This window comes from Hyposmocoma kahamanoa, unplaced genomic scaffold, assembly GCF_003589595.1.
Source record: "Hyposmocoma kahamanoa isolate Upper Pololo Valley unplaced genomic scaffold, ASM358959v1 204, whole genome shotgun sequence".
In the NCBI taxonomy this organism is placed as follows: Eukaryota; Metazoa; Arthropoda; class Insecta; order Lepidoptera; family Cosmopterigidae; genus Hyposmocoma; species Hyposmocoma kahamanoa.
The window spans coordinates 1,350,833-1,364,383 of record NW_020653728.1 but is presented as its reverse complement, the minus strand read 5'-3'; the positions used below and the strand labels follow the sequence as shown (position 1 = coordinate 1,364,383).

The following is a 13,551-nucleotide window of genomic DNA, read 5'->3' as shown; positions in this document are numbered from 1 at the left end:
CATACTCAAGTCCTAACTTGAGCATTGAGTAGAGTTCTAGAATACGACCCTGAGTTTTATCAAAGAGTTTCAGGATTCAAAACAACAAAAAAAAGAAGAGAAAATTTAAATATTTCGGTTAATTTGGTGTAAAAATATTGATTCAGAGGTGCTATTTATTAAAAAAACAACTATTTTCTCTATTACATTAAAGGAAGGTTTTACATGACATGATTTTACTAATTATGTAATTTATATATTCTATCCATTGACTTACAATTATAAGTCAATTATTCTATCACTTAATCAGTCTTATAAACTTTTTAATTAATGTATTTTTACGTTATTTATGATCATGAAAACGAACAACTTTTGCGATAATTGGAACGTAAATACAAATCAAGTTGTCAAAATTGTCAAATAGGTTAGGTTAGGAAGTTGCGAAACGAAAAAAAATGCGAATTTTCAGTTATTTATCGAAAAAAGTTGGCGACCTTACTATTAAATATTCTAACTTGCCCGAATCATACGTGAAAAGAAGTTACGAGCAGGTCGGATATTTACAATTAATTGAGTTTCCCCGGGTTTAAATAAATATAACCTATAAATAATACCCCTTACTCCTGGGTGAATGTTTCTAGGTCTACTGGAAGACTCCGAGCGGCTATCCACAGTTTTTAAAGAACGCTCAAGTGGCCCGTAAAAAGTTCCGCTTCACGACAAACCGGCCGTGGACCGGACAATTCCGGCTGCAAAATGATCGTGGTACACATAGAAAGAAGGTCTTCATTGAACCTATTAAGGACTGGACCTTTTTTAAGTAAGACATTTTATTGACTACTTGAAAACTACAGATGCAACTAAATTAATAAGGCTAGAACATAACTTCTACAGTAAAGTTTACATCAATATACCAGCATCAGACTGCTGACCAAAACCTTAACTGGGCATTGTGGCTTGAACAAGCACAGGCATGTCAAATATTGGGCAGAGACAAAACAGAGTATGTGTATTCAGCACCAAGGCGCATGAAACTCCTGTGTATCTCCTCAACCAGTGCTGCCCTCTAATGGGCGTACGAAGTTCCTTACTGGGAGCCAGGAAAATCCTTAGGTTCTTTAATGCTATTAGCCTTGGCTCTGAACTATAATTAGTGGAGATCACAATAGATAAGTTAATGGTCACAGTGATAAGTCGCTGCATAGGCCTCAAATGAAACCACCTTAATAATAATAATAATAACGAGAAAACCTGCCTCATTATGTGCATCAGGCAGACTTTCTTGAAATTCATTTGAAAATTTTCAATTCTCGTATTCCATAATAATTTTTGAACAATGGAAAAGAAACTATTTTTTCCGACCTAAAAACACAAAAATAAAACAGTATTTAAACAAACCAACATTTCGGCCTATATAAGTCGCATGATCACGGCTAACTGAGATTAGCCATGACCATGTGAGGTGTTAGTAATAATAATAACAATATGCCAGACAGTGTGGTTTTAAATTCTGATATTTTCTGTACTACGAGCACCAGAGCAAAGGAATTTACTCCAGGGCATTACGTAAAACACCCAGACCAGAACCAATTTAGAAGTATTCATTTCCCAAATCGGTCCAATTAGGACTCTAACTTAGGACCTTCTCATCCAGAGCAGATTGTTGACCATGGAAGTCATCATTAGATAGTTATGTCTAATATTAAAATGTTAAATCCAGAAAAAATACTTTCATTTCCTATTTAGTAATCGCGGAAACCTGAAATGGAAAATTAAGGATATGACTTTTACATTAAAGGTTAGGCTGATTTCTGGGTTGGGTAATAAGGGTCAGGACGTCCGTTATAATTATTCCCCTGTTACACCATTAAAAGAAATAAAATGCTAAATGGAAATAAAAATTAATTACAATACTTATATGCATGCTAAAATATATCAAAAAATGTTGGCAAAAAGAAAGGAAAAAAAATCACATTACTTAAATAATTCCATTACCTGTACCTTAACAATGAAGTGCGTGTACAGCAGAGGTAATTAAAGCTAAACTTGCAAACAAACAAAAACAAAAAACAAAAAAAACAAAACAAAACAAAAAAAATGCAAACTTCACTCATCAAAATAACATTGATTTATTTTGTTTTTCCAGAGGAGACAGAGTAGAAATAATGGTGGGCAAGGACAAAGGGAAGCAAGGAATCATCAGTCAGGTGATACAGGAACGCAACTGGGTCATTGTTGAAGGACTCAACACACATCTTAGAATTGTTAGTATCCAACAACTTGGCACCTAATAATAATAACATGACGGTACTGTAATATATTTATAATAATAATAATAATCCCTCTGCTCAATGTGGCACATATTGTTTGCTGGCTCTTGAATATGAGCCCCAGATCCTGGCCAACTGTGTCAGTGCTGGTAAATACCACTGCTCCCATTTAAAAATTCATTATTTGTCATGGGAGAGACAAAAAGCTGAAACAGGTAGTCAAAATGTAATCCTAGTAATGTAATCCTAATTGTTTATCACATTATGACTACTTGTTTTTACTCTATATTTAAGTATAATATTGACTCATCCGTAGAACAAAGGTCTATGTGCAAGACTACTCGTTCTCAGAACATGGTACATTTCGTTTGTTCTTCTTCGCTGTGAATGTCTGTTCAACCGTTGTTTGGTTTTATATTTCCGAAACGAAATAAGATATATGAATTCTCAAAACATCTTTACATAGGCCTTAGTTTGAATAACGAAATTATTCTCGTAATGTACTTATTCTCTTTTCGCTATATAATCACATCGGACTCTGTTCTTCGGATGAGTCAAATATTGATATAATTTAAAGATGATATAGAAAATTTCTTCATATTTATATCTTGACCCGTGACCATGGAACGTGCAACCGTTCCGAAATATCGGGAAAATAAAAAGAAGTTATACCGTGGTAAGAAACCTGTTACTAGTGATAATCATTTAGTGAATAACCACGAAAGTCTTAAAATCTATATTTATATCTTATTGCATAAAATATTCATAAAGGCACATGGGCCTTGTCAAATTATGTCTCAGGGTGACTGGCGCGGTGGAAATGCCCCTCAGATCTTTGCGATTTAAAGCTCTGAGTGGCACTGCAACTGTAATAGACAGGCATGTAGATTACCATCAAACGCACAACTTGTTCATCCTGTCACTTAATATTCTAAAAAAATAGAAAAATTGTGACAAGAAATAAATATTGAATTTTTTAAATTTGTCATGTTTACAGAACGAAATTAATGTAGTACAGCTTATTTTACAGATATTTAGAGCCTACAGAGATTTAAGCCGTGGTAACCTAATTGTGTGACCTACCGCCTCTCAAGCAGACGCCGTTAGTTTGAGTCAGGCCTCACACCTCTGAGTTCTTCTATATGAAATTTATTAGTAAAATTATTATTATTAGTCAAATTCTATTTAAAATTTGAAAAACCATGAGCTGTTCGGTGAAGGAAAACATTGTGAAGAAACCTACACGTCGAAAGTTCACAACCCTCGGAAGACGTGTGAAGTCCCCAACCCGCATTGGGACAGCATGGCGGACTATGGCCTAAACCCTCGCCTGAGAGGAGACCCGTGCCCAGCAGTGAGACATATAAATGGGTAGATGATGATAAGAAATATCTATCTCTATTTTAAACAACATTGATTTAAATGACTTTGATGTTATAAAAATATTTTCAGGTAGGTAAAGACAAAAGCTTTCCTGGTGTAACAGTCCAGTCAGAGGCCCCACTTCTGGTGACAACAGATGTGAAGCTTGTAGACCCTGAGAGCTTGAAGCCCACTGAGATTGAGTGGCGCTACACAGAGGAGGGAATGAAGGTAATTGAGAATATATATACTGACATAGTTGTCACAAAGTAATAGGCTCATCTTGACACCTAAGAGAGACGCTAGAATGTAACTTGGAATGAAGTCAATGAAACAACAAACAAATGATTAAAAAGTTAATGCATTAAAAAAAAAGACAATGATTGCTGAATTTTACCTAGTGAATTCACAGAAACGAACGTTTTTTTTACACTTACCTACTTATAGTGTTTAAAGAAATGTAAATTGCTCGATCTAAATCTTAAAACCAATGAATCTAAATGTAATCTAAATGATCACAAACTTGTAACATTTTGAATCGATTTCTGGTGACAATCGGGTAATCTGTTTAGCGATTTGTTTGGTTCACATCCCTAGGTGCGTTGCGATGACAGGTGTCAAAATGGGCCTATTGGGTTGTGACAAGTATAATTATAATTGGTAAAAAGACTAAGCTTAAAACTGCCAACAGTGTTTTTGCGTCATCATCCAAATATGTCGTCTTCCTTACCTCTTGCCACTTATATCCTGCAGTACAAACAGATAATTTGCTCTTTAGTCTAGTCTCTCTCTAGACTCTCTTAGTCTTTTTAGTTATTTGAACATGTTGCAGAAGGTTGGCATAAATCTTCAAAGACTTGTGGGGTTCCCATACACTATTGTCTAAATCTTCTACTTAAAGGAGACATTACCAGCTCTGGGATGTATGTGGGTTCATGATGATGATAAACGATTATATACCAAGAGTTCACCCAAAATTGGCTGAAAACGTACACCGACGTCATTACAGGCATTTATTCACAATTATTCCAGGTGCGAGTGTCTTTGACCAGCAGCCGTATAATCCCAATTCCCAAAGCAAACGAGGAGACCATTGACTACAAGAGCAAAGAGCTGTACTTAGACAATGTGGAGAAGGACACCGCTGCAGCTACTATTGCTAAGGTAGTATACAATTTGATGTTATATATTTCTTCTTCCTCTTCTTCTTTTTGCTTAATGGCGCTATCCTTTAGATTTCGCCAGTATCGAGTTTTCCGCTTAGTAATTTTAAGGATTTCTGTAGACTCTGCTATTCAATGAGTATTGTGAGAGCACAATGTGATATAAAAAATACTTTCTTATTAGGTTTTAAAGTTGCAGAGCTGTTGAATTACCTGAAAGGGACGGAGAACAATATATATAGATAAATGTTAGTAGGTAAGTATGTTAGGCAGGACGAACAAATTATAATTTTATGTTAGTGCTGGTTATATAATCACAAAGGACATTAAGGCAAGACGTATCCACAAGACTTAAAATCGTATTAAAATTTTTGGGTTTGAGAATGAATGAGGGGAGGACATCGTACAAGGTCACTGGGTACTTGTTTCAATTGAAGAAAATGTGATCCGGAGTTCCTTCGTCCAGCCCGCATTCGCAAAGCGAACCCTAATTTTAGCCAAGTGAACTGGGGCGCTCGAGTGGCCGAGCCTAAATCTACATATGGTGGAGGTGCAAGATTTGGATGCTTCGTTAAATGTAAAGAACCAAGGTTTACTCGGGATGACATTTTGAATGTTCGCATAATGCTTTCCTTTCAATTTGCTACTCTCTTTCGACTTCTCACGTGGACATCATCTTTTGTGTTGCAAGGGCAAGTCATGAGAGAATACTTGAGAGTAAGTAGGACATCCAATTTCAGTGGCATCTTTTGCCATCAGATCAACGGTCTCGTTACCTACTATACCAGAATAACCCGGGATCCAGGCCAAAGAGACTCTAATTCCTTGACTGAAGCAACTGCATAGCACATTTCTAATTTTTAAAACACAGGGAAATTTGGATTTGTTACGGAAAGGATTGGACAGAATTGCCAGGAGACAACTCTTCGAGTTTGTTAATATGACAGTTTTATCTAGCTTATGAGACTCAATATAGAGAAGAGCTTCTAAGATAGCAGTGGTTTCCCCAGTATAAACAGAAGAAAGGGGAGTACAATTAAAATGAAGGATAATTTTAAATTTGGGTATCCAGACAGCAGCACACAACACAACACATCCTTCATCTGACATTTTAGAAGCATCTGTGTACATCACAAGCCAATCGCTCCAATTATTATTGATGTATTTTGTAATTAAGCATCAGAGTTAGAAGAATTTTTGTCAATGCCTAAATTCAGTAGTATATATAAGAGATGGGGTATATCGAAGAGAGGGTTTAGGGTACACTGATATACTGGACAGGGGAGCCTGATTAATTTAATAAGACTAAGAAACAGACAAGGTGCAGATTTATGTCTCCAGTACTTATCAGAGGATAAAAATTCTGATAGTTGATGTAATTTATAGAGGATGGGAGGAATTTTGAATAATTTTAAAAAGGAATCTGTCCGCTAAATATTGTCTCCTGATAGATAAGGGGGGGTTCCGCACATTCCACCTGTAGTGCATTGGTGGGAGAAGATTTCATAGCCCCTGTTATAATTCGAAGAGATTTATATTGTACTTTGTCTAGATCTTATAAATAGGATTTATGGCATGGTTCTAGTAAAAATGAACCATAATCTATATGAGCTCCAATCAGAGCATTGTACAAATGCTTCTGAGATTGAGGGAGAGCACCCCACCATGTTCCAGACAATGACCGAAGGATATTAATATTTTTCTCACATTTTTGTAACAACATGTGAGATGTGATGGGCGCCTGTCATTTTTGACTCCACCACAACTCCAAGAAACCTGGCTTGATTTTTTAACGGGATAGACTGGTTCTCGTAGTTAATAATAATATGGGTAAACCGACAGAAACGTTACCTTTAGCAATTTGGCAGCAACTGCATTAAGGAGTGCCGAGCCTCCTTGCCCGTCTGTCCTGTCATCGCGGAGACACGAAAAACCTGGAAACCGTACTCGATCGCCTGGTTTACGTCGCATCTCCTGGACTGCGAAAACGTCAGGAGAGTATTTATTAAGTAGAATTTAATTTCGTTTTCTTTATTCCTGCTACTGCGACAGTTCCACTGGAGAATGGGAGCCATTGGAGCAGGTGAGGTGAATGAGCTGAGACAGTTGATCTTTGAGGTTGTTCGGTAGGTGGACGTCACTAAAACGCCCTGAGAGATTAATGATGGTCGAGAGGAGAAGAGAAATTAAATTATCGTTAAGCATTGAGGAGTTATTTGGGAGTGTACATCCATTTCCTAGTTGAGAACTAGGAGACGTAACTACGTCTCTATGAACTTGTTGAGTATACCCTGGACTAGAAGCTGGGAGGGGTTGGTGCCTGGGAATAGCTACTGTTTTGCGGTAGGAAGTGTGTTGGGGAGATGGATTGGACGGAGAAGTATACTGAGAGGTGGGTGTAGGCTGATATTCATTTAAATCAAACCTCGCTGTGTCAGCAAAAGATCTTCACACTTGGGTGAATCTGGCAGATTTATTTGTTTCTGCCTTGATTGCTAAGGGCAAGAGGGATCCAGTGGCTTTATGACGTCCAGAGCAGTGTAAACAGGTTGGTGTTTCCTTGGTGCAATGTAGGCCTTCCTGAATTTGTGCACAAATAAAGCAGCGGGCCTCCGATCTGCAGTAGTTTGGATGTGTCCAAACCGGCAGCACTTATTGCACTGAATTGTGGGTAGGACATATTTTTCCACTGGGATGGAGGTGAAATATCTGTACACACGGGAGGGAAGTTTTTGACCTGAGAAGGTTAGTACTACTGTCTGGGTGGAAACCCATACAGGTGACCCATTACTGTCGTGGGTTTTCCTATTAAGTCTCCGTGCCTTAGATAATACAGCCATAACCAGTTGGAACTTCCACTGCTTCAACTAATTCCTCCAGTGTCCATTTAACTGGAACTTGTCGGACAATACCCAGTCTAATTATGCTGTAACTTGGGATAATCGCTTCATATTTGGCTGGAGAAAGAGCTGGGTAGTTAAGGAAAGCAATAGCATCACTGAACGTTTTGAATTCAAGAGATATTCTATTTCTGCCAACACGTTTGGGTACCATTTCTGACAATATTTTTAACATTGTTCCTAAACAAAAAATGGCCAAATTTAATGGGGCGTAATGCGGTGCCGGAAGAGGGGTCCGATACTGTTTTGCTCACATGTACAATGAATGGGGCGATATCTTGTGCCCTGTATTTGTTTTTGTTGTTTAAGAATTCTGGGTTGGTGAATGTAAATTGGGTAGACGGAACAGACTGTGAGGTAATGGTTTTTTTGGGAGGTTGAGATGATTCCATGTCAGTGGGGGCTCGTTTCCTACTTTGGATGATCTTATCTACTTCCATTACCTCAGTCTGAGATTGCGAAAACAGGCGAGGAGATGACTGAGCACGTGGCTCAACATCGCCTCCCCCCAGATCGGGAGGATCAGGCATTTACAACAAAGTTACAAAGCTTTTACTTACTAATACAATTAACAACACTCATAAACTACTTAAATATACACATAAAATAAGTCAACAGGGGATATGAAATAAAGAAATTAGCCAAACAACGCACTAATTCACAGAACACCTTGTAGCTAACACACAACCTAACAGCAGAATCTGTTATATATTTATAATACTTAGAAATTTAAATAATTTTTCTTCATACTAGAAACACCAACCAACAACCAACATTTCGAGTTCCTTACAGGTCCTATAGCCATGTCTGAGTCATAATACTTTTATTTCTGAAGTGTAGCAATTGCTTAACTCTAAGAATTCGATAAATTACTACAAACTTTAAATAGACCGTTTCCTAGGATTTTCATTTGACATTTATTTGAACTCAGGCTAAGAGACGAGGCTATTAGTAGAGAATTGACCTTCCCCGTGATGTGCATAGCCTGTCCGTTCTTTTTAATATACTGTGACGATGCTAACCTCATTTTTATCAAGGTCTTTTCTGGTGCCTGGCCCCTTATTATTGAATGTTTTAATCGATCTCGATTTCTCTTTTCCTTCACTATTCTTACGCTTGTTGTATCCGTCGTCACGTGGTAGTGAAAAAAAAAAATTTGAAACGAGAAGATGTGCAGTACATCACAGATTACCTTCGTTTCCTTATTGTAAAACTTCACTTCGATTACTATTATAGTATATTGTGCATTAAGGGCGGTAAATTAAGAATACAGACGAGACCCTTATTTGAAGCCCGAAGTCGAAGACTGAAGGCTTTCGGAGTCGAGGTTCTTAATTCCTTTTTTTTTATTCTAATGTAAGTGTGCATTGACCTCCATCTCACCTGATGGAAAGGACGATGAGGTCGACGATGGAGCATGCACACCTAGATAATGCCTATTCACTCTGGCCGTGAAAAGGTCCAAGTTATAACGTTCAGGGAACTAGCGCCATCTAGAAAGCGTTAATTTATAAATTAGTTTGTAACACACTATGCCATCTATTGACACGCATGTTTGTCAAAGTTCAGGAAACAATTTTAAGTCATGAATAGTCCTAATTCCGTTTTTCGAATTTCGGATTTTCGGATGGAAGAAACTCCTCTCTTTATTATGTTTATAAAGATAAATAGCCGTACATGGGTAAAACTGTCAAAAATGGCACTTTTTCGTCTTAAGAGTCCAGTAGTTTTTTTTTTGTAAAAAGTATTAAAACAAATCTAGAGTGAAAATTTTCCTTTTAAAATACGACATTTCTGCTAGTGGTTCGAATTTATGAACATCTGTTATACTGTGTGATTGAAATACGCAATCACAACGATTCTCATGCAAACTAAAATGTCCTAAAATTCCCCTCGTAAATAAAATTTTAAATTAATTCTTTTCTTAAGTTCTACAAGCAAATGTCGCCGATCGGTCAATTTGCGGTATCTAAAGCTAGTGAGGGGCTGAGAGTGACCATTCTCCTTACCTTTTTATTCTACGTTTTAGTAAAAGGTCAATTATCTACTGCATTTTTTACATAGCAACATTGAAATTAAAATCCTACTTCGACTACTTAGGTCAGTACTTTTGTCCTACGTTGCAGTAAAACCATTTTTTCAAATCCGGAAGTCGAAACAGTAATTAATTAATATTTGGTGGTTTTTAACAGCTGTATGTCGCTCCTGATAGCTTTTTTTTTTTTATTGCGACTCGGCAAAATGGCTGCACCGCGCCTGATGGAAAGTGCGAATACAGTCCAGAGATGAGAGTAACGGATGGAAAACACAAATATCTTCACTCCGTCATTATCATTTTGCCGGACTGGCCAAATGCTTCTTCACACTACGTTTGAAGGACCCGATGTTATAGAGGGGAGGGAATACATGTTGATTCCACAATTTGATGGTTCGGCATAAAAACGAATTGCCAAACTTTTTAGTGCGGGACGGTATTGAACTGACCGTCCAACTGTGGCAACGCACGGCACGGGTGGTCCGTTGATGGAAAGGAGAGGAAGGGATAAGGTTGAATAACTCTTCAGAGCACTCACCGTGGTGCAGGCGATAGAATACGCTAAGAGACGCTATATCTCTGCGAAGCTGTAACGACTCCGCATGCTCAGTTACAAGAGGATCGTTGACAACACGGAAGGCGTAGCGCTGCAGTCCATCTAGGGCATCGAGCAAGTACTTGGCAGAGCTGTCCCAAAGGTGCGAACAGTACTCCATGCTGCTTCGGACCTGAGCTTTATACAACAGGTATCGCAGCTCTGGAGTAAAAAATCGGTGCACCTTGTTCAGGATGCCAAGCTTGCGCGACGCGGTACAGATGACGCTCTCGATATAATCTATACATGTATTTATATACTTAGAACATCGTTATCCCACCAATGGTCATGATCAATATTTGAATAATATTACAAAATATTTTATATTAACGGAATTATTCATATTTTGATTCAGGCTATTGATCGGCGCCATCTAGATATAGGAATTTGTACATTTTTCAGAGCTACTATCTGTAGTATGGAAATTAGCAATACTCTTTACTTATTAGGCCATGGTTAAGATGACGAGGGCAGAGTAATATTTTTGTGTTAGAAGATTTTAAAGTTGTTTATTTATAGTATTTAAGAAACAAAGCAAAATATTAATGGACACATGCATTTAAAAACTATTATTGTTTATTTTCAGATCACATTTGTACCAAAATTACGTACATTCGAAATGGACATAATGGAAGAGATGGGCATCAAAGAAGACAGAGTACCTGCCAAATCGTGGTGGTACTAGACAAAATTGAACACACGTGTCGATGTTAATTAGTTAAAAATCATAATTTTTGTTAATAAAATAGTTACTATCGTGAATGTATTCTTTACTTAACATTAGTAACGTCGTACACACCGAACGCGTCGTGGTGCGGTAACTAAAAATATACTTTTGTCTTTTTTGAAGATGGAGTAAATTGACAGTTCATTGTGTGTGTTGCCCGCTTGCAAGTAGCTAGTGATTGCAGTTGATAAAATATTATATTGTTTGTTGAATTGTTTCATTTAAATCATCATCGGCCAATTATTCGTCCAACTGCTGGCCACATGTTCGTTTGATTTGTTAATTTTTGAAAAATCATACATGCATACACTAAATTTAGCAGTATGTGTATAAAAAATAAACATAGGAGACATTTTAAAGTTTTTCTTTCAATGTAATATACATAATCACACCCGACTGTCGTCGTTATTAACATGTGTATGACTAAAAATTGATTTTGCTACTAATATATCAACCGTCAAAATAAGAATAAAGAATACAATAACGCAATCGATCATTATAACACAATTCAGACATTTTTGGCAAAAGTTTACCTACTTTCGCTATTTATTGACAAAACTGTCGACAACAACTATATGACTATTTTACGAAAACTGCTAACACTGCAAATGTAATTTTGCTCCATCTTCAAAAAAAAAAACAGACTGTAAATAATGTAATGGGTGTTTGTAGACACAGGACTTTAGAAAACAGGTTACAGTGTTAGGTTTTCCGGAGATCGTGGGGTTCGACTCCCACAGTTGATAGCCTACTTGGTGTAGTAGGAGTGTTAGGCTGTTGTTTCGGTGGTTGTGGGTTTGATTGCCGTAATTGACAGCCTGCCTCGTGGAGGTAGCTGTTAGTGTTTATCTCTCAGTCTAGAGGTCGTGAGTTCGACTCCCATAGTTGACTACCTCCATGGTGTAGCGATTACAATGTGGTTAGTGTGTTTATCTCTCAATCTAGAGGTCGTGGATTCTATTACCATTAATGACTGCCTCTATGGTGTAGTGATTAGAATGTTAGGCTTTTTTTTCGGTGGTCGTGGATTCTATTCCCGTAAGTTGTATGGTGTAGCGATTACAATGTTAGGCTCTTGTTCCGATGGTCGTGGGTTTGGTTCGCGTAGTTGGCAACCTACCACAATGGTGTAGTGTTTAGAGTGTTTATCTCTCAGTCTGGGGGTCGAGAGTTCTATTTCCATAGGGACTGTCTCTGTGGTGTAGTAGTTACAGTGTATTCTGGAAGTTTTTGGTTCGAAATTCGCGGGAATACGAGTGACATGCGACATGATTTGAGTGATCAAACGGCAAACAAATGCACGTGTTCAGTGCAACATTGAAAGTCGTCGACCCGTAGCACGCACCTATTTGTTTTTAGGACGATAGCGTTTTATACCTAGGTAATAAAATTAATTCAATTACCTAGGTACTTCCTTGAATATTTAATGGAGTTTATTTATTTATGTTATATAAATATAGTATTATTTGCAGTAATCGACTATCATGTCGTAAGTGTGTAAAGTTTTTCTGGTATTCTAACTTAAAATATTAATTTACGAAATTTGTTGTTTGTGTAATGTAATTGGTATCATGAGTAGGGCCTTATTTTAAAAAGGCGCTCGATATTCGACCCGGTTTGAACAGGTTTCTCTTCGTACGCGCGTACGCGACGAAGCCGCCAGAGCTCACGCACACACGCGCCTCTAGCTTATAAGTGTACTCATAGCGCGGTTGAATGAAACTGTCTCTGTGTGATTGTTGCGTGCTTTGCGGTCACAGAGTTGTAACGTTTAATTTATTTAAATATTTTTATTTTTGCATGAAAGTAAAATATAATGAATTTTCAAAAGTCATGGAACACAAGTTGTTGTTCATGATGTTAGTAATACACACCTGCGAGGTTGTTAGCATTTTAAAATAACCCTGTATAGACGGCGCTAGTATGCGCGGAACGGCAAGATGGGAGATTTCCCGCGTATTCGGAAGTTGTGAACACTACGTCAGAGAGTATGTTGATTATAACGCAACACACTCCTAGTCCCGCACTAGGGAAAACTTATAAAAATAGTTTATATAATAATCTCAGTACAGAGTACTAAAAAAACCGACCTCAAACGTACGTGGAATTACATATAATTACCAAGTTTTATTGAAATCGGTTACCGGAAAGTGCGCAAACCCGGATTCATCCCCTAGTTCGCCACTATACGGGACTTGACACAGGAGATAATAAAAATCGGTTCTCACTACTCAAAGTTACATTGAGAGAGAAAAACGCCTTGAATTGGAGAATAGCAAAATCAACCATTAAAATAATTGCTCCTTATAATAAAATTTAGGCGCTATTCATAAAAATGAATCTTCATGCGTGAACAGCCACCCTTAGAGGTGGATGATTTTCTTCAAAATTAAATGGGACCACTGGAGGTACCCTCTTTCCAACAAAAAAAGAATCATTAAAATCGGTTCACAAATACCGGAGTTATCGCATCACATTCTATTCCATCCCCTAAGCGTAACATACATGCAAAAAAAAAAA

General features: G+C 37.5%; 1 protein-coding gene across 1 annotated transcript; it reads left to right on the top strand.

Annotated features, from left to right (window-relative positions):
- The first annotated feature begins 402 nt into the window (after window positions 1-402).
- Window positions 403-11,090, top strand: LOC113227262 (probable 39S ribosomal protein L24, mitochondrial). The gene is made up of 6 exons (XM_026460164.1): window positions 403-530; window positions 621-799; window positions 2,126-2,243; window positions 3,702-3,842; window positions 4,644-4,775; window positions 10,891-11,090. The coding sequence occupies exons 1-6, from the start codon at window positions 435-437 to the stop codon at window positions 10,987-10,989; spliced, it is 765 nt and encodes a 254-aa protein (XP_026315949.1). The 5' UTR covers window positions 403-434; the 3' UTR covers window positions 10,990-11,090.
- The last annotated feature ends 2,461 nt before the right edge of the window (window positions 11,091-13,551 follow it).

What these genes read in the sequence shown, in the direction of transcription:
- LOC113227262 (XM_026460164.1), top strand. Translation starts at nt 435, where the DNA reads ATGCGAATTTTCAGTTATTTATCGAAAAAAGTTGGCGACCTTACTATT. An exon ending in AAGGACTGGACCTTTTTTAA is followed by an intron (nt 800 to 2,125) that starts GTAAGACATTTT and finishes TTGTTTTTCCAG; the next exon opens with AGGAGACAGAGTAGAAATAA. An exon ending in ACACAGAGGAGGGAATGAAG is followed by an intron (nt 3,843 to 4,643) that starts GTAATTGAGAAT and finishes CAATTATTCCAG; the next exon opens with GTGCGAGTGTCTTTGACCAG.